Below are 24,173 nucleotides of genomic sequence, written 5' to 3'. Positions count from 1 at the left end.
GTTAGCTGCCAGAAATGTTGCCTGAGCTAGGAAGCTTTTATTTACCATTCATCTCTGTACCAAACATTATGGGAAACAGGTTTACAATGTTAAGGAGTCAGAGCAGTAAGAGTGCATATTTGAACTCATTTGAACCCATTACGATCGGTAGGTGATTGTAACCTTGAGCAAAGAATGTGTGGGCAAAGATCTAAAACAACTGTGAGCTGTGTTTCAGGTAATTAGGCACTTTTTGTGACTTTGTATAAAAGTCACAAAAAGGTGCGTTTATGACTGAGAAGAAAACTCTGTGGCTGATTAGATAAAGTACACAATGAGAATGCTATATTGATCGCTTTACAGAGCTTTTTTTATATTCAACTTTTATTTAATCATTCCATAAAATATAAAAATAAACATATGAATAATATAATTATAGTTAAAAATATAAATCCTATGTAGCAGTAACTAGGTGCGCCAGCAGGTGGCAGCAACGTCTTGGAGTCTCACGTGTGATAAACAGCAGAGAGACGACGAGGAAGAGGAGACGAAGAAGAGGCGACCATGTTGATTTAAAGGAAGAAGAAACACAATAGAGGAGATTTATATCCAGAAAAAAAATCAGTGATTGAAGCTTATTGTAAAGGAAATAGTTGATCGACCGCGCAGTGAGTGTTCGTTGCAGAAAAATAAAACAATAAAGGTAGGTTTGCGGAGCTTTGAGGCGTTTACTTTCTGTAAAAAACATCTGAGGTGCTATGAGCAGATTAGCATGTAGCTAACGTTAGCGAGTGGAGTTATTTGTGCTAAATTAGTCCGGAGGATAGCCGTATTCCATGAAGCTTTAGTGGAAACATTGCAAAAGAATTAACCCAGTCAAAGTACATTTTTATCGCATTGTTATCGTTATGATAAATTAAAAGATCATAAAAAGTAAAAGACGAACGAACGTTTTAACGGCTCAGTCGCTCGTTAACTTTAGCTCCGTTAGCATAACGTATTCAGTGTTTCTCCTTAGAGGCAGCGTTAATGTAAGATATTAATCAATAAATTAAGGTATGTAAAGTTTATCAAATCCAAAGTAATTGTTTTGGTGTGTTAAAGTTAATTAATTTCAGAGTGCGTTTGGAAAACTGCGTGAAAATTAAGTTTAAGCTAATGTGCAGTCTGAACGGTGGAGGAAAAAAAACTTGGTAAAGTTATGACGCTGTGAGCAGCTTTTGGCAATCGATTCAAACTGTGATTGTTTGATTTGTTTCAAGCTGATTTGAGCCTCAGTAAAGGATAGACTCAATTTAAAAAAAGAAGAAAATCCTGACAGTTTGGGCTTCGTTAATCTGAGGGCTGCCACCTGGCAGGTTCACCTCTCTAACCTCGGAGTGCTGAAGCAGCGTGTCGCTTTCTGCAAATAACTGCCGCTTTTATTTATCACTGTTCAGGGCAGAAGTCGGCCAACTTTACTAACAAAAGAGCAGATTCTCAACAACTTTAACTAAAGGGGGAAGGGTCTGCAAGAAGCCGAAAACGCAGTTTGAGCTTTTTAATAAAAGTGGCACAGCCTGTTGAGTATGGTGTTTTAATACGGAAATATTCAGTGTTTCTATATACTGAATATTCATTAGTTAGTTACTCTGTAGGTATTCTGTAATTAATCTGTATGCTTATAAACGAACTACTACTAACTGTTCACTTCTTAAAAATATAGCACTATTATTTCACTATGTTGCATTTAGCATCAATATTTAATATGAAATCACGTAAGAATGCTGCCAGTTTAAATAAAGAATTAATAAATATTAGTAACAGTAGATTCGAAAGAAAAGTCCGCTTTGATGATGAATTTTTTTTCCCAGTGCATTTTTGCATCTGTGGGCTTTTGGAGTTTAACCGTTGTCAAATATGTGAGAATGACTGGCAGACTAGGTTTCTGTGTGGCCTGTTGTAGCTGCTGCTCCATTACTTCAAAGCCAACTGACTGTGTGTAACATTTCTTCAGAGACACCCTTAACAGAACAGATTAGACTTAAGGGTTAGATATATGTCATAGGTACATTATAACCACAGACCCCTCTGAAACCCAGCTACGTGACTACATGTCACATTAGTGTATTTTGTGATTGATTTGTGTATTGTTTTTGACTGCAGGATGTTGGCGATATCTGCAATTCAATAAGTTGAAATGAGAAGCTGCAGATCTCAAATTTTGTAGGGAATTCTGATGTAGATGATCAGGCATGTCTTTGACACTCAGGAGTTTTAATCTCCTGTAAAATTTGATGGTGCGAATCCTTTTAATTTCCCTTTTGTTTAGTTAGAGGTAGTTTTCAGTTGAAACAGTAGTGGTTTATTGGTGGCATTATGAAAAGTTAAAACAGGATCTGGAACATCCCCACCTACGCTGTCATCTCTGCTGTCACAGATAACGAGCGCTGAAAGTAAATTTATTTACCAACAAAACGGAACAAAAAATATTTGTTAGTGTTTGTGTCTACTTTGGAACAGGGCAACTTTAAAGCTATGGAGGCCACTGTGAGTCCTACCTGTTTTTATGCAAAGAAATCAAATTACAAGTAATCTGATAAGGAGTTAAACATGGCAGCCTGATGGCTTTAAATGCAAACATCCCAAAAATGCCGAATTGTTTGTTTATGAGATCTTGCTTCTTTTTCTCATTTTGTAATCATTATTTACCTATTTTGGGTTATGATGTCATCTTCAGTGCAACTGATGATCAAGAGAGTAAATAGGTAAACTACTTATAACTGGGACTTAGAGTCAGCTGTTCATGGTCATTTAAAAATGTAAAATCTCGTGCTTTTATTTCTTTTAGGTGAGGAGTCTGAGTTGTTGGCTTTGACTCTGAGGAGGCAGCAGGCGATCAGGCCACAACTCTCACACTTCAGACTGAGCTGAAGACCTGTAGTGTCGAAGGAGAGAGGGTCAAACACCTGGAGGAGAAAGGAAACTCACACCCCCCACACACACTGAAGACTCAGCAAGGGTGGAAAGCTTTTTGGGCTTTGGACTCAGTTACCCCTTGTGTGATTTTTGATTTCAGGATCCATTTTTTTGGAGTGACTTATACCCACACAGTGGAAATAAACAGAAAGCATTACGGACTATAATTTTGGGGAGATACTTGTACAAAGTTGGGCATTTACTTTCCTTTTTTTTTTTTTTTTTTTTGTCAAGAACAGGGATATTGAGCAACTCTAATGGACTCAAAAGTGGAAATAAGAAATACTGTTCCATTCACAAAGAGAAGTTTAAGTATTGAAGTAAGATTATATTGAAGATCCCCAAGTTCAGATTGCCTTAGTTGTTCTGTTTCAGGACTTGAACTGCTTCAATACTTGTTCACATATAATTTTTCTATATTGTGGACAAGTATATTCATGCATATGAATGCAAATTTCTCTTCATTTTGAAGAGCTCTTCTGTAAAAAGTTTTTTTTTTTTTTTTTGGTTGTTTTGTGTACGTCAGTCACTCTGTTGTTGAAGGGGACCGAACTGCACGTACGTGTGTATATGTAAATACTACGAATCCACTTCTGTCGTCAGCTTTGGACTTCAAACAAAAAAAGAGAGAGAATATCGTTTGTTAATGCTTTATTAAACTTTTTTACATCTGAAGAGAATTTTTAAAAATTAAACCTAAGACGCAAAAATCTAATACTTCAAAGGACAGAAAAAAAGAAGACAAAAACAGGGAAAATGGCAACCGCCAGAACAGAAAGTGTGGGCCCGGTCGTCATGGGACTGAATAAGCAGAACGGGCAGCTCAGAGGGCAGACCAAACCAGCTGCAGTCCAGCCAGCACCAACAACTCAAGGAAAGACTTTGGGTGCTCCCCAGAAAGCAGGAGGAGCCTCTCAGGACGGAGGTGGTATTAAGTTTGGAGATGACTGGAAAAAGAGCCTACAGCTCCCTCCCAAAGACAACAGGGTCAAAACCTCAGTGAGTTAAAATTTGATTTCAGTTTCTTGTCATGCTTTCGCTTCAGACTGGTTTTCTCCTGATGTCCTAACCATTTCTGTGACCACTGCAGGATGTGACGTCCACAAAGGGGAATGAGTTTGAAGATTATTGTCTCAAAAGAGAACTCCTGATGGGCATCTTTGAGATGGGTTGGGAGAAACCTTCCCCTATTCAGGTATGCTCAATATTTATTATCATTTATCTTCTTTCCAAATAGACCCCATTGATTAACTTACAATTTTATGTTGACAGAAAACCCAACACATGTAACCATTCTGCTGGGCATTTCTGTATTAGACAAACACATTTGTCTGTATTCTGTTGTGGTTTTTTTTTTTGGGGGGGGGGAGAATCATTTTTGACAGTATATACGCCAATATCAGTTGATTTGTGCGTCAGCATTTGACTTTTTTTAAAAAGAATAGGTGTTTTCATCCTGTTTCTTTTGTACTCTCTTTAAAACTCATCAAAAATTAACATTAAAAGTAAACATCATCTGCAGCACGGTTGATGTGGTGCACTTTTTAGATCAGGATTATTTCTCATTATAAAGTAAATCAGATTTGTTAAACTTTACAAATCTTGTCTTATTAAACAAATAATTTCCTTAAACTTTAAATATAATTTAACTGAAAAGAAAATATAAATGTGAACTGACATAAAAATGTAACAGCCTGGTGACAAGACAAGTGAATTATTACAAGAATCTAACACAATAGTGGCTTTATCTCCATTACCTAATTTTAACTATCACTGTGGATGATGGGGAAAAAAAACCTGGGTTACTTGTACGGTCATACAGTTTTATACATTTTATTTTGTTTGTTTGATTTGAGAGATGCTTACACATGCTGACACAATTCGGGTTGTTTTTATGGTCTACCTTAAAAGCACAAATGCCATGGTTTAAACATGTAAGACAAAGACACACATTTCATTTGTGTCCATGAAATAAAAAAGGCAAGTATGTTTGTGTAATGAGACAGACGGTTTGCCTGTTGGTTCCTTGCAGGAGGAGAGCATTCCCATCGCCCTGTCTGGACGGGACATTCTGGCCCGAGCCAAGAATGGAACAGGGAAAAGTGGAGCCTATCTCATCCCACTGCTGGAAAGGATAGACCTGAAAAAGGACCACATACAGGGTGAGGCACTGCCTTTGGTTTTATAGGTGGACTCCAAATATAAGCTTTACTGACTACAGTTTTAACTACCTTTTTCTTTAAGGTGTTTTTTAACTTGTGTTGTTTTCCTATGCTTCCATTTTACCTGACATGGCATTTCCTTCAGTTTGTCTAGGAAACAAAGCACGTGCTATAGAAAGAGAAGCTAATGCATCGTCATTGTCTCGCCAGCCTTGTTTTTTCTGTTGGTTCTATGTTTTTCCTTCAAAGCAGATTTCACACATGCATTGCAGCCCAGATCTTTTCTAGGACTGAGCCAACGGGGATGGACCTCAGCCTGACATTAACCTTTAAGTTCTCAAGTGCAAAGTCTCTGTGATGTTTGAAGGCACAGCTAATATAGCAAGTGGCCATCTTTGTGCTGCCTAGCAGAAAGGACAACTGTAAAACTAAAAAGCCAGATTAATTTCATGTGTGAAAACAGCTTGTGAAATCACATACCATCTATCATGTTTGTAATCTCTACTTCTTTTTTTTTTTTTTATAAATTTTCCAGCCATTGTCATGGTGCCCACTCGTGAGCTGGCACTGCAGATGAGCCAGATCTGCATCCAGCTCAGCAAACACCTGGGAGGAGTCAAAGTAATGGCCACCACCGGGGGCACCAACCTGAGAGATGACATCATGCGTCTGGATGAGACCGGTAAAGATTCATATCAACCAGCTTTGTGGTACTTTTATCCATGAGAGGTTATGGAGGCTGTCACTCTGAATTCCGTGTGTTATCTGTTGTTAAATATTGTCACAAAATGCCCCGTAAAAAGGAAGTTTTGATGATAATCATAGTTCTGTTTTCACAATAGTGCATGTGGTCATTGCCACGCCTGGCAGGATCCTGGACTTGATAAAGAAGGGAGTGGCAAAGGTGGATAAAGTCCAGATGATGGTGATGGATGAGGTAAATATGAGTAAAGTCATTTCAGAAACTAGCTGTTATTTCATGTATTGTGTTGTATCGGGTAAGAAAAGAGGCTTGCTTCGTGGTAATTATTATTCCGTTTCTCTTCAGGCGGATAAGCTGCTGTCTCAGGATTTTGTGGTGCTTATTGAAGATATTATTAGTTTCCTGGCCAAGAACAGACAGATCCTGCTCTACTCTGCAACCTTCCCCATCAGTGTGCAGAAGTTCATGGTGAGTAGACGGCTAATTACTGCGCTGCTTGTCCAGCCTGCTGGCTCAGAGCCACTTGGCTCCACTTAGCTCACACTGCAGACCGAGCTCCGCTCCTGTCGCGCCCAAATCTGTTTCTTTCTTTGTTGTGGACATTTCCAGGGTTGATTCAGCTAAAGCAAATTTAGTTTACAGTCACAGGATACGATTGCTTTTACTGTTTGTACAAGTCTTTTTTGAAATTCTGAGTATCTAAGCAGGTACTACTTGTGTGGTGGTTTCAGTGACAGTGCATCCAAAAAGAAATTTCTCCATAAAGAAGAGCAGAAAATGATCATGACAGAAATGTCCTAGAAGCTTTTACAGTTCTGAAAACACATTTTTAAAAGCACTGTGTGAACTGTTATCTCTCTGTGTCTTTGCTGTAGGCCAAGCACCTTCAGAAGCCCTATGAGATAAACCTGATGGAGGAGCTGACTCTGAAGGGCATTACTCAGTACTATGCCTACGTCACAGAGAGGCAGAAAGTTCACTGCCTCAACACACTCTTCTCCAGGGTAACCGACTCTCTGTTAACTGCGGTTACTTTGTGACCACAAGTACACTTCTTTCAAAGTGACAAGTTAGCCCGTGTTAATCCAGTGTTTCCTGATTAAATTTTACTCCCTTTACCTTTATTTTTTTATTTTAATTCCTTTCTTTAAAAGGTTTTATCAGATAAGGAAACACAGGCTTATTGCTTTTACTTTCCACAGATGAAAATGCCCTCAAAGGCTCATTCTGAGCTAGGAATAACTTATTTTTTTTCTCCTCTCCATCATAGCTTCAAATCAACCAGTCAATCATCTTCTGTAACTCCACTCAGAGAGTGGAGCTCTTGGCCAAGAAGATCACTCAGCTGGGCTACTCCTGCTTCTACATCCACGCTAAAATGATGCAGGTGAGAACAATGTTTTTATGCTAACAGAACATTAGTGGGCTCTCAAATGAATGACGGGCGCAAAATAAAAGAATATGCCTGCTCGTAATCCTCCATCTATATAAATATTAATGTTAGATTCTTTTAAAACCTTAAAATTACTTTGATCACGGTATTAAAATACCTGAATATTTCAATGAGGAATACATTTTCTTCAGGCTGAAGAAAAGCAAATCCCGATGTTGGATAAGTAATGATTTGCGATCATTTGTTTTCTCCAGGAATACAGAAACCGTGTGTTCCACGACTTCAGAAATGGACTGTGCAGAAATCTGGTGTGCACTGGTGAGTTTTAACTGGAATATCTACTTGTGCATCACAAAAGCCTCAGAGTTAATCCAGGATATGTTGTAGCACTGCTGTAATCTTCTGTTGCCTTCCAATAGATCTGTTCACCAGAGGAATTGACATCCAGGCGGTAAACGTGGTTATCAACTTCGACTTCCCGAAGAACGCAGAGACTTACCTGCATCGTATTGGAAGATCAGGTATGTTTTGTTTTTGTTTGTAAATGTAAATCATTAAAGCTTACCTGCTTTTTTTTTTTGTAAATGAAATTGTTTTCCAGGATGCTTGAAAGTTTATAACTGGCTTGTATTTAGCTAGAAACCATGGCGCACAGCAACCCCTGATGCACAATGAGAGAAAAGTGTTTCTTTTCTTATGTCACAGTTAAAACTCTCATTTTAACCATCAGAGGTCTAAATATCCTGTCGCTAACCCTAAAGCCACAGTTGAAAAGAGTGTCATAGCTTTACAAAAACTGGTGTTACTGCCTGTAAGGATGACAGTGCTGAGCATAAACTGCTATTTGCTCTAACAATTGCCCTGTTTTTAACAGAGTAAATGTCAGGCTTTAGCGCTTTTAATCTGTGACTCAACTGCCTTCAAAAAGTACTTTTGTAATTTTACGTCCGTTCTGAACTTGTGAAAGCCGCCTCTGAAAAATATGGTCTGTGTTATGATACTATTTTAAAAACTAAACTGAAACGAGTGAATTCAATCTGCAAAGTAACTGAAATGAAAGTAAACACAAACCAAAATTTCCACATGAAGTGAAACAGGAAAAAGCAAACTAGTTAGAAAGCACAAAACTAAAGCTTTACTACAGGCTTGGACTTCGCAATCTACATCTGTGACGTCTCGCCACGTGGCACAAGTTGCCAAATTCATGGGGTTGTTTTTTTTGTTTTTTCATGTTTGACACGCTCACAGCGCTTCAGACTGTGACTGATGTCATGGTTTTGATGTTCTGATGTCCCTTGGGAACAGTTTCTCTACTGTACTATTTTATTTGATTATTTTTCCCCCACAATATTAATGACATACTTTGTTTTTAGTTTAAACTGGACATTGTATATTAACCACATTCTCATGTTTCTCAGGGCGGTTTGGACACCTGGGCTTGGCCATCAACCTGATCACATCGGAGGATCGCTTCAACCTGAAGGCCATTGAAGACCAGCTGGTGACCGACATTAAGCCCATTCCCAGCAGCATCGACAAGAGCCTCTATGTGGCCGAGTACCACTCAACTAGCGGAGATTGTGACGTGGAGGAGGTCGAGGAGAAGCGCCAACAGGACAGCACCTAAAACAGGTGCAATGCCAAGAAAAAGCGAGGTTGTCTGAAATCATTCACTGCTCCCTATCCCGGGAGTTCTATGTATTGAGCTTCACAGCTATGATTAAAAGTAAATTCAGGGTGATAGTTGGTCAATATTTACCATGATTTTAAATGTGAACAAGTTCATTTTAAAATGCTTTCCTTACCTTTTAAATATATAGTTTAGCATGAGCTAAATTAAATGGCAAGCAACTTTGGGCATGTAGAGGTGGGCAAAGAAAGCGGTGAACTAGATTTCTAACATGGAGAAAAAAACAGAGTTTTATATAAAAAAAAATTGCCAAAGATTGCTAGATTTGTGAAAGATTTAGATCAGTAAAATGAAATGCTGTCAGAGACTACTCGCGCCTTTGTCTCTGTTATGTCTTTGCTGGCACACAATTACATTTATTAATCACAGCTGGCTTAAAAAATAGTTTGCTCAGCGTATGATGGGGTTCTGTGGAGGGCAGTGCACATCAGCTGTACACTACTTTTCCTGAGGCATTGTGAGATGCATTAAATGCTGTAGGGTAGGGGACACATGCCTGGGATTGGCTCACAAAACAGTTTCTTAAATTTTTCTTCTCTTAACTTTGTCATTTGCAGAGGTGGTTATGCTGATGCAGCATATTAAAAATCCGGCCTAAAATCTCTCCCAAAAATCATAACAGCTGTAGCTTTGTCAGGATGGACTAATCTGTTTGCACAAAAGGATGTGTAAAAAAAATTAAACACTTAATGACTGAAATCATGGAGCGAGGATCAGCTGATCCATGGAAGAGTTTGCAGCAACTTGCCTTACCAGTTCTGTGTCGTGTTTGTTTGGTTTTTTTGGGGGGAGTTTTTGTCAATGTGTGGCCTTCCACTTGCTTTATCAAAGTCATTCTTACCCCTATGAGGACAAATGCCATGTAGGGTATAATCTTACTCAGACTGAAAGATAGCCGGACTCACTATACAGCCCACCCAAGTGAGTAGTGAATGATTTCAGATGCAGTGTGGCTCCTTGTGTTGGTAACTTGACTGACGATGTGCTCCTAATCCATGTTTTGTCCTCTTCCTCAGGACGCTGAGACACACCGGGCTTTTGCACAGACATCAGCGCTTGCACCCAGGCTTCAGGCAACTCTTCATTTTTACATTCGTCACTTGTTTTCCGAGCCTGTGGAATGGATGTCTTAAAAAAAAAAAAAAAAAAAATCAAACAAAAAAAGAAACAAAGGCTGTTTTTATTTTGGAGCATTTCTTTAGCTTTTCCTCAACAAGAGCTGCCTCATTATTTTATACATTTAGAGGTTTAAAGTGTGCTTTGCACCAAGCTGGGACCGCGAGAAAGCTTAACAATTCCTAGAATTAGAGAAATGAGCTGTTTTGAACCCGTCGCCTTTGGAGACAGTTTTCACTTCCAGCAGCAAAGTTGGTCTATTTTGGGTTTTTTTGTTTTCTTTTGTTTTCTTTTGTTTTTTTTTTAAAGTGGTGCACTTACACCAGCCATCACTCTGTCCACTCACACTGCTGTGGTCACTTAAGTGCCTTACTTGACTCCCGTGTGCACTCATCCATTCATAGCCTGCTGCCGACTGTCACGCAGCAGAGTACGAGCACAAAGACGAATCAATAGTAACCTGAGTTTATTGAAACTTTAGTCATTATGCAAAGGAAAAAAGGACAACACACTGCTCTCCCGCTGAGAGGTGTGCAGAAACATGGCTCAAAACCATCCTGAATGTGAACGTTTGTTTTTAATGTGAACGTTGCAATAAAAAAAAAAAAAAAGGGCAGCTTTATTTAAATACTACGTGACTGTTTTTCCCTTCCACCATGAATAAAACATGAGCAGAGCTAATGTGAGAAGACGGCCCCGGTACTGATTCGTAGAGTATGTTGGCCTGCAGATACACACAAGCAGCATGGGAGATGAGTAGCAGCTTCATTAAATTAAAGCTGTTGTTCTTTTACAGCTAAGAAAAAAATATATATATTGACTGGTAAATAGTGTAAATCTATTGGTCGCTGTAGCTGCTGGATGAAAATATGTTCTCTTTTCCTGAAAAGGATGATGCATTCAAGACTCATTCAGAACAGCTGATAAATGAGCTTCAGCATGTCCACGATTGGTGCAAAACAACACTTTTAACTTTTTCTTTCCCCACACAGCTTCTGTTTTTTTTTTTGTTTTTGGTTTTTTTGGGGTTTTTTTGTTTGCTTGTTTTTTTTTTTTTGTTTTTTTTTTAATCGAGGAAACGCACGGTGGAAATGTGTTTTTAAGCCCTCATGACAAAATTAACGTCGGTGAATGTATTAGTTGCCAATAATAGCTGTGCAGCCCGGTGGTTTAATGCCAAGCTCTTCACGTTGCTGCTGCAGTAGAGGCTCCGCTTCAGGCTTTGCTTTAATGAAATACAAACTGGATGTGAGCTGGTTTCATGAACCACAGAGGAATGAAACCCGCTCAGTCTTTAAAAGACCACATATAAAGTCAATTGGAAACAACTAATTTTTTTTTTTCTCTCGTGCGGCAACAATTTTTTTTTTTTTTCTCTCCACAGCCTACACATTTTTTATTTTTTTTTAAGTGACAATTTTTATGAGGGGTAGATTTCTTTTAAGCAAACTTGTAGCATCTTTGAATGGGCAGCTGATTTTTTTTATTTTTTTTTTATTTTTTATTTTTTTTCCCCTGCCCCCTCACAGATCATCACGAATTATTAAAAAGAAATTTTGCTTTTTAAGATTTATTTTTGTTGCTCTAAGCAGTTTGGGGGGTGGGGACAGGGTGAGGCTTTAGCACTGGGTAACCGTTGGAGTTTTTGGGGTGAGTTTTGCAGAAGCCAAGTGTTTTATCAGATGCTCACCGAGCATCTTGAATCATCTCTCTGGGACTTGAAGCATAGTCAAAAAGCATTGATTTTGTTTTATTTGTAATTTTTTTTCTCCCCCAGAAGTTGGGGGAAAAAAAGAAAACTTGTTTATGTTTTGACTGCCAGAGAGTTACAACAAACAAACAAGAGTTTGTGGAAAGTGATGAAGCACTGTGATCTCCTTGAACCTGTTCAACGTTTGTGTGATGGAAGATCAAAGTGCCGTGATTTTTATTTTATTTTATTTTTTTCCCCCAGTAGGGCAATCTTTATACGAGGTATTCTGAATCATTTTGAGGAAAGAAAATGGTAAATGATTCATTGTTTACACTCGTTGTTTACAGTTATAAAAGGAAAAAGAAAAAATGAAAATGCTTTGCTTCATTGGTGGAAGAGGAAGTAGACTTGTATTGTTTCCTTTTGTTTTCCTTGAAATAGATTTTCAGGATTTACATTGAAGCAAAACCAAAAAAGTTGAATGTCGTATGAGCGAGTGTGTGTGTGTGTTGACTGATCTGGGATATCTGTGTGCGCGTGTGTGTGTGCATGTGAGTTGATTGATGTGGGATCTGTGTGTGTGTGTGTGTGTGTGTGTGTGTGTGCGTGCGTGCGTGCGTGCGTGCGTGCGAGTTGATTGATCTGGGGTGGGTGTGTGTTTGTGGGTATGTGTGTTTTAAAGAGTGTGTGTGCAGTTGATAAGGAGTCATCGTGTTTACATGCAGCCTCACCCAAACAGCTTTATCTCTGTGGATAAATCCAACAGGTTCAGTTGATTTGGAGCCAAATTTGTTACTCATGCATGATTTTAAAAGAATCAAACTGACCTGTTGTTGTAGCTCGAGGCTGCGTGTACGCGAGCTTATCGTGCAGACTGTTTTGTTGGTCAAGTACGATGTCTTAAGTATTGATGTGGGTGTTTACAGTTGTCAGGGATGTGATTTGTTTTTTGGTTTTTTTTTCTCCTTTTGTTTTTTTCCATCTCCCGCTTGCTCCAGAAGTTGATGTTTGTGGACACACAAAATAATTTCTAATGAGATTTTCTTTTTGTTTTCTTTTTTTCCCCCTTCAGTGGTTTGTGTTCCTACTCACTTCCCTGACAGTCAGTCCATAAACTCCTCTGTGACACAGAAAATTAGATATTTAGCTGAACACCCGAGATCTTTGTGAAATGGTTGGATTTTTACTTTAGGGATGAGATGAAATGAATCTGCCAGCTGTTTCTTAGCTATATATTTGCTGTTTGCGCAGTCAGTTGTAACATTCTTACACTCTAAAGTAACGAGCGCAGCCTCATTTCGACTCAGTCGAATGTTTTGAATTGGGGGGGGGGAGAGTCGTAACCGATAGAAACTACAGCATTAAGTCGATGTTGTTGTTTTGTCGGGCTTAACCTGTCACAGAGGAAGTTATGCTGAATGTAGTCATGAATGTTGGTTTTTGTTGTCGTCATAAAGTCTTTGTATGTGAGTGTTGGCACTCTTTAAATGGAGTGCTGACAGGGGCGGGAGGCAGGGATATTATCAGAAACATATTCAAAGTTAAAATCAGAGAAAGGGTGAGGACTTGGATACTATAATGAATTTTCTTTTTTCCCTGCTGGTGTAAAACAAAAGTTAACATCTTAATGTGGACTATTAGTGTTAAAGGCTTAAATGCCGCTAATATTTCTACCGTGGATTTGCTGCACTAAAATAGACTCGACCACTGCTGCTGGAGGTTTTTGCCAGATTTTAATGACACACTCAGCAGATTTGCTGTAAGCTGAGCAGCAGTCCCCCTGCAGCTTCGATGCAGAACAGTGGCGGTAAAATTAAAAGTAGATGAAGACAAAGTCGCATGAGTAGAAGTGGGTGCTTATGATCTAAATTGGCAGATAAGTGTTGGTTTAAATTATCCTTTTGTTGAATTGTTCTCCTTCCTTGTACTTACTGGTACTTTTTTTTTTTTTTTGGCCCTGTTTTCCTAAAACCATGACTAGATTGGACCTGAATTGGTATAAAACAAGATTCCATGTTTCCTCCCTCTTTCCCATAATTTCACCCATTTTTATTTTCACTGAAATGATTTTGATTGGATGACATTTAAAAACACGTTCTTCCATTGTTACTATTAAAAAATGCTTTTGGGTTTCTTTGCCTACAAAATGCATTAAAGAGGCACAAGGTATATTCCAGCAACTCTGTCCTCAATTGTTGTAACATGGAAACGCATATTCAGGGCCTGATAAGAAACTCAATAAATTGACCTGAACTTTACTGGCTGCTGTTGTTGGCTGTTTATTTCTCCACCTTTTTGATTCCATACAACTTCACACATACTTTAGATGAACATCTGTAGCGACCTGATGGGACCAAGCTAAACATGTTGTGCTCTGAAGACGCCAAAAGAAGCAGAAAGATCTGAAATGTCAGTTTGTTGGATTGTTGGCAGTTCTGATTCCACAAATGTTTTTCCAGGATATTTTTAGGGCCTCTAACAATCTGATGAGTCAGATACTGAATTTAAACATTTCATTTTTATGACTACTGAGCTATCCAAACCCTAGTGATATGCTGTATTTTGGGGAGAGAGGTGGGCGGATCAATACAAATATCGATAGTGTGGACACTAATGCTGGTACTCGTATCTGATTGATATTAGCACAATAGGATTAAGACCTTGTGTCTATCCTCTAAGTTCAGTATATAACCCATTTTTATCTGCATGTGAATTGTGGTAAATAAAATATTTTTGGGGAAATGGAAAAGCCACACCTCAAACATACATTATGAAAAATATCTGAACATCTATTTTTATTTATTTAAGTAATTATTACAGAAGGTATGAATCATGATTTAGTGGTCACTCAAGCTACCTTTATAGGTTAAACTTGTATCAGTGTCCTTCTTGGTATCAGCCCTGTATTTACTTGGTGTGGGCTGGATACCAAAGTTTGCAGTATTGCACTTCACTAGTGGAAGATGATAGTACATTTTTCTCTGTGTACTCTGGGTTTGTATGTGTACGTCTTCCTCCACCTTGCTAACTGTTCATCTACTGTTTTGGGCCTCCAGCTAAAAAATGTAAAGGTGCTGCTCGTTGTGTAGCCATAATGGGACAGAGGCCTGTTGTTTGAAAACAATGTTTTTTGTTTGCTTGGAGATCCTCAGGCTACCTTTTGACCTTGAAAGTATTTCTTCTTCACCTTTTACTACAACCGCCCTTAAAACTCCAACCAACCGCCCGCCTATTCTCTCTTAATCGGCGTCAGCGCCCCGCCCCCTTACGGCTGACCGTTCCTTGTTTAGCCAATAATGCTTGAGAATGAGCATTACATCATCTCGAAGCCCGGCCTGCGATTCGTCAAGGACGCCTCATATGACTGATAGATGACTTCGTCAATCATGTCCGCGGATACATGCTCCTTCATCCAATCATCATTTTGCATTGACGAAAAAGGCGGGGCTCCCGCGTCTTCTTCGTTGGTGCCATTGGCTTCAACTTCCGGCTGTATCGTCCTCTGGAAATCACAACGTGAGTAGCATTTGAAAGCTCTGTATTTTATATAACGTGACGCTTCAGTGGAAGCGTGTTGGCGGTTTTGTTCGGCAACTTTTGTCTCACAGATCGGCCGCAGTTTTCCTCCATAAGCAGCAGCGTTTTATCTCCAGGCTGTCAGTTGCTGTTTGTAAAGCTAGCCAGCAAGCTAATCAGGTGCTAAAGGAGCTAGCACGGCTAACGCATTCATGCTTTCTTATACATGAGGCAGTTCCCATTCAGGGTGTTAGCTACAAAAAATTATGAGAGTATATAATAATTGCTGGTTTGTGGACATTTTCATTCTTATTGCATCATTGTTAGTTTAATTTAACCGCCTTCTTTTTACCTTAACTGCAAATGAATGAGTGTGAGCTGTGTGGAAGGAAGGTTAAAGGGACACTACACCTATTCTGCACATGTTCACTCATGAGCAACCTGAGGCACTGCTGTTTTAATGCTTAATTAGTTCAAGCAAACGCTTCCCAAACTCCGAAAGGATCAGTTTGATCTGTCACCGTGATATGCTTTTACATAATTATAAGTTTATGACTTAATGGCAACATCAGAGAGAAACGGGATCCTCCTAGTGGCGCTTGGCAGGTGGTGGGACAGAGTGGTACAGGGTGCTGCTGCTAAAGGTATAGTGCTGTGAAAGAGTAATTACCCCTTATTGTTAAGCCAAACTGTAATTAATCACATTTTTTTGGAAAGTTGAATTGACTTTCAGTAGCCACACCCAGGCCTGATTAATGCAAGAGCTGATGAATTATCAGATCACTTAAATAGAACCTCTGACAAAGTGCAGTAGGTTAAAAGATCTGCAATCATGCAACGATCTACAGAAAACCAAGAACAGATGAGAAACCAAGTTAGTGACATCTGTCACTCTGGAAAGGGTTACAAAGCAATTTCTAAGCCTTTGGGACTTCAGTGAACCACAGTGAGAGCTAAGCTCATTATCCACTAATGGAGAAAACTTCGAACAGTGATGAACCTTCACTGGAGTGGCCAGTTTACCAAAATTACTCCAAAAGAAGTTACAAAAGAGCCAAAAACAACATCTAAAGAACAGCTCTCACTCTAACCCTCACTCAGGGTCAGAGTTCATGATGAAAAAACACAAGAAAGAGACTGGACAAAAATGGCATCCAGGATTTTTACTAAAACGTCTTAATGATCCCCAAGATATCTGGGAAAATATTCTGTGGACTGATGAACGTTTTTAGAAAGGTTTGAATTCCTTTACATCTGAAGTAAAACTAACACAGCGTTTTATTTAAACAAACAACATATCAAACATATCAACAGTCAAACACGGCAGTGGTAGTGTGATGGTCCAGGGCTGCTTTGTTGCTTGATTGCAGTTTTTGCTGCCAATGGTACCTAGTTATTAGGTATAGAGGGCAGGTAGTTTTTTAGAGCCAGGTATGTTTGGATAACGTTATTCCTTCATAATTAAGAAAAAAAAGAGAAACAAGAAAGGGCGAAAAAAAATCTACAGCTCTGTATGTTCACACTAATATTTTAAAGTGTATGCGATTTATTACTGTCATTTTGGAAACTATGCTGACTTGAGTTTTTAGTGTGAAAACAGAGGGGTGGGCTACAACACAGGTCTGATGTAGTCAGACTGACTTTGTGTTTGCTGGTTCAACAAAACCAGAAACCCCTGTCAAAGACAACAAGTGTCACAGTAGTGGTTATCATCTTTCCCAGCCCATGCTTTCGGCTCCAAGCTCTGTGTACTAACATAAAAGGCTGTGTCATTTGACGCCTCTGCACAAATGGATCCCTTGAATGCAAGCTGCTTCAGTGATGTTATCAGAGAATAGGGGATGCATATAAGATAAACCTAAAGGTATTCCTGGTGCTGCAGAAAATAATTCATTTTCTGAATTCATTCAAAAGCTGCTATTTTCTACATAATTTCAGTGCTTGTGGGGCCTATTTTGTAATGGTTTGTATCACAGATTTGTTTTGGGGTGAGTGGAAATGTCTGATCAGACATTATCTGATTTATATCACATTTAGAGGGAGGAGAATTGGTGATGGTTCCTCTCAGTTTTAAACCCAAATCTGAACATAATCTCCTCTGGACCAGCTCATGTCCTCAGCTGAAGTCACCACAGTGATCTTACCAGGTTAAGAGAGTCACCATCATGACATGAAAACTCTGACTTTAAAACTCCAGTTTTGTTCAACAACATACCCTGCTCAAGTCACTCAGGACTATTTTAAGTGTGGAGTGGACCGATAACTCAGCTCATTAACTTTTTGCCGTCCTGGGGAACTAGAACCAGCTCAGGATGATTGACTGGTTGGTCTAAATCATAAGACTCCAAGCTTATGAATCCCTTGTATCCATACTGAAGTGCTTTTCTGACAGTTGCTAAACAATAGCATCTGACTCTTTGTGGTGGGGCTCTGTTACTGTGCTGGGTTCAGTTTTGATGCTCAAAGTTAGTTGATAATGTTGTAATTGATATGGATAAAATATGAGTAGTCTCTAGGTTTGCCTGTGTTATTGACATATTTGTATTATACTTATACTAACAGTGCTGATTGTTGAAAAGAAACCTATTCTGCTCATATCGAGCTCCACATGTTTACTGCAGAGGCTTTACAGCGTTCTAGTCCAAAATAATCCATGACCTAGGCCTTTAATTCAGGGCCTTGATATACTCTCAGTTCCTCCCCCATCTGTAACTAGCTGCTTAAGCTTCTTTTCCTGTAAGTCAACATTGTTCTGATTGGCTGACCCTCACAAACAGAAGGTTAAAACAGTAAGTGGGTCACAGACAGAGTTATTTGCCTGGAGATATTGGGGATATCAGCTATTATTGACATCATACAGCACAAAGAGTAGAAAAGCTGCTGGAACCATGACTTGAGTGCGTGTTGTAACAGTATATATACAGGATATGAGAGAAAATGAAGAAAACCATAACAAGTTTCCTTTAACGTTTCCTCAGCTTGTACTGGCAGTCTGTTATTGCGTTATAAATCAGCTACTCACTCTGTCCTTCCCTCTCTGTCTCTGTGTTTCTGTCCTGGCTATTCAGAATGGGCAGTGTTTTGGCTGCCAGCTCCCCCAACCCACCACCACCAGCCTCGGGCGGCACTCCTGCCCCTGGCTTGACGGTGCCTCCGGGCTTTGGGATGCCTCCAGTTTCCGCAGTTATACCCCAGACTGGGGAAACCTCTGCTCAGCAGCAGGAGTCAGAAAATGCTTTGCCCAATCCAGGGGCGTTTGACGAGTGTCATCGGAAGTGCAAAGGTAAGAGGAGCAGATGAAAAAAAAAATGTTTATTGGAGTGGAATGTCTGTTTGCTCTCGATTTGTCTTACCTGTGTGTGTTTTCTCCTCAGAGGTTTTTCCTTTGCAGATGGAAGGCGTGAAGCTAGTTGTTAATAAAGGTCTTAGCAATCACTTCCAGGTCAGTTAAGCTCATTTAACCTTGTTATTAGCTTGGCTAAAATTGGCTGTCTCGACTGATATCTGTGTACCCAAATGTTCAAGGATGGTGTGATGAAGATAGTTAGATTATATACACTTAAGATCCCTCTGTCTGTAGAATGAGAGGGGGAATAAATACTGGAAGCAAAATAAGATTGTGTCAAACTTTGGCATTGACGCAGGTTTTTACAGTCATTGCATGACTGAAGCGATTCTCCTTTATGTCGATTCATGAAGTCCAGCAACATATTTCAAACTCAGATTTTACGGTGTCGTTTTAGTCTAAAGTTTTGCCGTCACTGGACTGTTTTCAGCGAACTGTAATAAATGTGAATAAAGTGCATTTTTAATCTGCGTGCTTGCAGGTGATTCACACTGTGCTGCTGAGCACCACTGGAGATTCCCTCTACAGGTTCGGTGCTACGTATGTTGGATCGAAGCAGACGGGTCCAGCAGAGGTGTGAAGCCTTAAATTCAATGTGAATCTCATCTTTACGCTGTGGTTTAAACTGTTATACAAACACTCTCCTGTTGTTCAGTCTTTTCCAGTCATGGTGGGAGACATGGACAACAGCGGCAGCCTTAACGCCCAGATCATCCACCAGATCACCAACAGGATACGATCCAAAGTGGCCTTCCAGGTGAAACCTCTTACTGCTGTCTGGACTTTTTCCCTTTAATACAACCATCAAAATGTGTGGGTCGAGTGGGGCTCTGCAGTGACTCTTGTTAACAATTCACTGCAGTTTTTAGTAATTTCTTTAAAAATAAAAATGTTTTACTCCATAGAAAGAAAATAATAAAAACAATCCAACCAACTTTGGCCGTCTAGTGTGCCACCATACTTTTTAATAGATCATTCAACAGTTCAAACAAGTTAAAGGCTTTGGACTTTATCAGACTGAGCCAGTGTTTTAATATATTTTGAAGTCTTCACAAAATCACAGTTTACACTTTACGAATGATTGATTTTGGTGGGGGGGGGTTCCCACTAATTTCAGACTAGAGTCAGCTGATGTTTTTATATATTATATAAAGGCAACGTTTGAAGACCTCCCCAGTACCCTAAATGGCCAATTTTGACACATAAGTATATATTAATTAAGATGTGTTTGATGACTATAAGAATAGTTTTCAGTTTTTCTGAGGGTAGCTGCCTATGCAGAGACCACCCTCTGTACCCTCTGTTGCAGACCCATTTAATTTGTTCCATAAGCAGGCCTGAAATATTACAGAAACCTCTCTGTTAAACAAACAGCCTCATGGATTACTCCTAGTTGGCTTTCAAGGGGTAAAGACTAAAAGAATGTGTCATGTTGGCATTTTTTTACTTTTTACATTTACAGTTTATTCATATATTTTCCGTTGTGATAAGACGTGCCATTTTGACATAAATCCCCTCGGAGCACTTTGTGCCAGTCACATTTCCAGTTAAACCTGCTTTCAGCTGGTCCCTTATTCACCAGGGGTCACCACAGCAGGCACCTCTGCATGTTTGACAGATTTTTCCACCGGACTCTCTGACACAACCCTGTGGGATAAAACTAGGGATGCGTCACTTGTTAGCAGCCACATTTCCAGTTATCTTTGATTATTAAGCACCAGATGTGCAGAGTGTCTATATCTGCTCCATCATTATACAGGAGAAGTTGCTGGGTTTTTTCATGGTCAGATTCTTATTTTTATCTTTATTTTTTCATGTGGCGAGAAGTTTCTACGCTCAAAAATGTCTTCTGAGATGTTTCCATTTTATGTGTTATTGTTCTTGCATGATTCTAACTGTTAAATATGTTGTATCCTCAGACACAGCAAAACAAATTTGTGAACTGGCAGGGCGACGCTGAGTTCAGGGGAGAAGATTTTACTGCAACTGTCACGCTCGGAAACCCAGATGTCCTTGTTGGCTCTGGTAGGTCATCAGTCACAGATGCTGTGCAGGTCACTGTTACTGTTGTCTGTTCTTTTAAATTGGTGAAAAGCAGCTATGTAGTCAGACAAAAACAAAACTGTGATCTGCATCTGAACATCTGTTGTCATCTTGCTGTCGTGCACCTGTCAGGTATCGTCGTCGCACACTACCTCCAGTCCATAACGCCGGCTCTGGCTCTGGGAGGGGAGCTGGTTTATCACCGCAGGCCTGGAGAGGAGGGCTCAGTAATGTCTTTAGTTGGCAGATACACAGGTGAGACACAGTTTAAAGATTAATACAAAGCCTGAACTATAACGTCAGACACATGTCCTAACTGATAGATTTACTTCTCTGTAGGCAACAACTACATCGCCACTTTAACACTCGGCTCAGCGGGAGCTCATGCATCTTACTACCATAAAGCCAACGATCAGGTAACCGCATCCGCATGCATCCTTTTTGTAAGAAAGGACTCAGTATTTTTACAGTCGGCCTTCATGATGATCGGTCTCTTCTACAGTTACAGGTCGGTGTGGAGTTTGAGGCGAGTGCCCGCATGCAAGACACCAGTATGTCGTTTGGCTACCAGCTAGATGTCCCTAAAGCAAATTTACAATTTAAAGGTAAAGATGTGCACGTTTGGTAAAATAATTTCAGGAGAGCAGTTTCATCTTCATCCATCGCTGCATTTTATTTGCAGCCAAATTTTTGTGACAGATTATAGAACAAAGTCGACGTTATAAATGTGCTTTGTCATTTATAGCGTTTTTAGAGTTTTTATAAACCTTGTGGTGTCAAATATGAGCTGTGAAGATCTGAAGTTGCTTGCATCAGAAATTGCCCACCTAGCAACAAAACTGTGTCCCAGTTTTATAAGCCCCTCAGAATTTCCAAATGATTATACATTAAAAAAAAAAAGGTAATTTTAAAGCAGTCGAGCTTAAATCTGCCCCGTCGTCCCATCCTTAGGTTGTTCACTTCTTCCAGGGTGAGTATAGGATGTATTTGATGAGTTTTGGCTCTCGAGCTGCTGTCTCACTGCTCTTGGTGATGAGGAACTGACGAGGAACTCTCATCACAGCCTCCAGACTGTGCTGACACCCCCACACACAGCTGGTTAGGGCACCACTGCTTCATTGGGTTAGTTTTGTTTGAGTGAAGTTGGATGAGTTTTGGGATAGTGAATATATTGGACAAAGGATGCTGAATATGGAGCTGCTGGGAAAGAGAAGATTCACGGATGTAGTGTGGCACAAGGATGCTGGGATAGTGTGATCTGCCTCCTGAAAGAAGACAAATTTGGAGTCAAACTAGCATCACAGCAGCTTGACAAACCCTCATGGTTTATGTTCTGTGAGATAACATTTGTGTTTTTTGTCAATGGGATCTGGTAGGTTTACCAAACAGAAATGTAACTGCTGCAGTAAGAAAATAAGTCCTCATTAGTTTTTATCTCATCCAACCAATGGACAGATGAGTTTGTGGTGTGGCGAGCTTACACACAACGATCCCTTGTTGTGTGTCCACTTAAATTGTGCTTAAGGTCATACTGCTGCCCAATAACAAGAAAGCGACTCACTTTCTGGACAAGAACCGCCATTAAGGCAGAGGAGGCCGCTACAGTATTCTGCTGAATGATAGATGTTGCCACATTACTGCCACATAATGCTGATGTAGGAAGAGAAGAAGCCAGAACTGGAAGCAAAGACATTGCTGGGTGTATTTTTCCCCCCCACAAAGTCTCATCCCAGTGTAATGTTCCAAAATCATTCAAATGGAGGTAAAAACTGACACGATCACACCCAGCTGTGAAACGCACCAGGTTAGAAAAATCCAGAGGTGTACATATACACAAAGGCTTTCTCAATTTGAGAGTTTTTCTTACTTTAAATCTGCCGTTCTGCCTCTTTCAGGTTCAATTGACAGTAACTGGATAGTTGGGGCAACGTTGGAAAAGAAGTTGCTCCCGCTGCCCCTCTCTCTGGCCCTCTCCGGCTTCCTCAACCACCGCAAAAACAAGTTCCAGTGCGGTTTTGGCGTCAACATCGGTTAGGCCGACGTAGTGCCGGCTCACAAACGGCGCAGACGCACCACTGACCTAGAGACTTTACCACGGAAACTGCCGGTGACCTCTTTGGTAGATTTGACCAATAATTATAGTGCTGGTTTCCTCAAATCATTTTTCACCACATGTGGTGAATATAAGCGGTTAATATAAATCTACATTTGACTCTAATCCTTAAAGACGAATCCCCTCGATGATCAGTAGTGTGATGAATAATGTTACCTGTCAGGAACAAGCAGACCCTCGTCATAAACAGACACATAGACAGCAGGCGGACGTAACATTAGAAGACAGATTTACAGAGCTCTTTGTTTGAGTTCAGTGCCTGTCATATTTATTTTTTATTTTGCTCCTGATTTAAACATTTCTCTTATTAATTTTTTTTTTTTTTTACCATTAAGTCTGTCTTGGTGTGCAGTGAGTGAAAGAAGTATCAGTTGTTGGTTACAGACAAGTTTACCAGGTGTTAGGAAGGAGTGTACTGTACTGTATGTCATGTTCACAATGCATCACTTGTTTTGTTGCCTTTTTTATGTTACATACATACTGAACAGTATATATGAGCTGTATATACCTCTTCAAAGCTGATCAATACAATTTCTTACAAAAACTGGACGTTGTGCTCGTTTCCTTCTGTCAACGTCAACTTTTTTTTTTAAGAGCCATTTGTAGCTGCTGTGTGCGTACTCCTGAACCTTCAGGAGTTGAGCAATCATACTTTGCACACAGGTACATCTTATCTAATATCAGATATTATGTTGTTGCCATGTTGTTGCCATGTTGCCTAGCAACACTACCAATGGGATAAATGTTTTTAGGCTTTAGCCACCTACAACACTTTATAAAAAACTATTGTATCACTTTTTTATTTCACATCTTATTCATACCCACTTGTTAAATTATCTATGATATGCTGCCTGACATCCACCTAGCAATGGCACTACCATGACCATTTTTTAGCCTTTATACTCCTGCAGCATATTGTGAAAGCATCAGTTGCTCTCCTCAACAATATATCGTTTATTTCACAGAATTTGAATTACCTCTGCCTGGCAACCTTCAAGAATGACCCAGTTTTGGCAGATAATCAGCATCTGTCATCAGTCTGCTTCAGGGTTGTAGCAGAGCTGGAGCCTGGGTGTCATAGGGCGAGAAGAAGCCTACACCTGATCACAGGTTTGTGAGGAGGAACTAAAGGCATTCTCATCATCTGTGATGACAAAAAAACTTCAATTTCACCCCTCACAGCACGTAACTGGTTACTTCACCGCTATCTTATTGGATTAGTTCTGTTTGAGTGGAGCTAAATGAGTAGACAAGGCAGCAGAATCACAGATTAACCAAAAATGCGTGATTCTGGACTGGGGGAGGAAGCTACAGAGTCAAGGAGAACATGGAAACTCATCCCACAGACATCCCACGCTGGATTCAAACCCAGGACTTTCTTGTTGTGAGGCAGCAATGCTGATCTGCATACCACGTATAAACAATCTACCACGCCAAGTTTATTTTTCTGTTGTCAGTGTA

The 24,173-nt window shown here is 39.8% G+C and overlaps 2 protein-coding genes across 2 annotated transcripts; both read left to right on the top strand.

Moving 5' to 3' along the window:
* Positions 1-516: 516 nt before the first annotated feature.
* LOC309698458 (putative ATP-dependent RNA helicase ddx6) lies at positions 517-13,952 on the top strand. Its single transcript, XM_082520905.1, has 13 exons — positions 517-682; positions 2,810-3,936; positions 4,028-4,132; positions 4,970-5,099; positions 5,635-5,781; positions 5,942-6,036; positions 6,148-6,270; positions 6,678-6,806; positions 7,073-7,189; positions 7,450-7,513; positions 7,615-7,716; positions 8,614-8,827; positions 9,902-13,952. The coding sequence occupies exons 2-12, from the start codon at positions 3,694-3,696 to the stop codon at positions 8,820-8,822; spliced, it is 1,464 nt and encodes a 487-aa protein (XP_082377031.1). The 5' UTR covers positions 517-682; positions 2,810-3,693; the 3' UTR covers positions 8,823-8,827; positions 9,902-13,952.
* Positions 13,953-15,091: 1,139 nt separating this feature from the next.
* tomm40l (translocase of outer mitochondrial membrane 40 homolog, like) lies at positions 15,092-23,259 on the top strand. The gene is made up of 10 exons (XM_082521732.1): positions 15,092-15,210; positions 18,279-18,493; positions 18,585-18,652; positions 19,038-19,130; positions 19,212-19,313; positions 20,476-20,581; positions 20,732-20,854; positions 20,939-21,015; positions 21,102-21,204; positions 22,495-23,259. The coding sequence occupies exons 2-10, from the start codon at positions 18,280-18,282 to the stop codon at positions 22,632-22,634; spliced, it is 1,026 nt and encodes a 341-aa protein (XP_082377858.1). The 5' UTR covers positions 15,092-15,210; position 18,279; the 3' UTR covers positions 22,635-23,259.
* Positions 23,260-24,173: the final 914 nt, after the last annotated feature.

The sequence above is a fragment of the Aulonocara stuartgranti genome (genome assembly GCF_965226115.1).
Source record: "Aulonocara stuartgranti genome assembly, chromosome: 22".
Classification (NCBI taxonomy): domain Eukaryota; kingdom Metazoa; phylum Chordata; class Actinopteri; order Cichliformes; family Cichlidae; genus Aulonocara; species Aulonocara stuartgranti.
This window is presented reverse-complemented; position numbering and strand designations above follow the sequence as displayed.

Excerpts from the sequence above, each read along its gene's own strand:
- tomm40l (XM_082521732.1), top strand. The coding sequence starts at position 18,280 with ATGGGCAGTGTTTTGGCTGCCAGCTCCCCCAACCCACCACCACCAGCC. Across the intron at positions 20,582-20,731 it reads AGATGTCCTTGTTGGCTCTG|GTATCGTCGTCGCACACTAC; the intron begins GTAGGTCATCAG and ends TGCACCTGTCAG. Across the intron at positions 21,016-21,101 it reads ACCATAAAGCCAACGATCAG|TTACAGGTCGGTGTGGAGTT; the intron begins GTAACCGCATCC and ends TCTCTTCTACAG.
- LOC309698458 (XM_082520905.1), top strand. The coding sequence starts at position 3,694 with ATGGCAACCGCCAGAACAGAAAGTGTGGGCCCGGTCGTCATGGGACTG. Across the intron at positions 5,100-5,634 it reads GAAAAAGGACCACATACAGG|CCATTGTCATGGTGCCCACT; the intron begins GTGAGGCACTGC and ends TAAATTTTCCAG. Across the intron at positions 6,037-6,147 it reads AGATGATGGTGATGGATGAG|GCGGATAAGCTGCTGTCTCA; the intron begins GTAAATATGAGT and ends GTTTCTCTTCAG.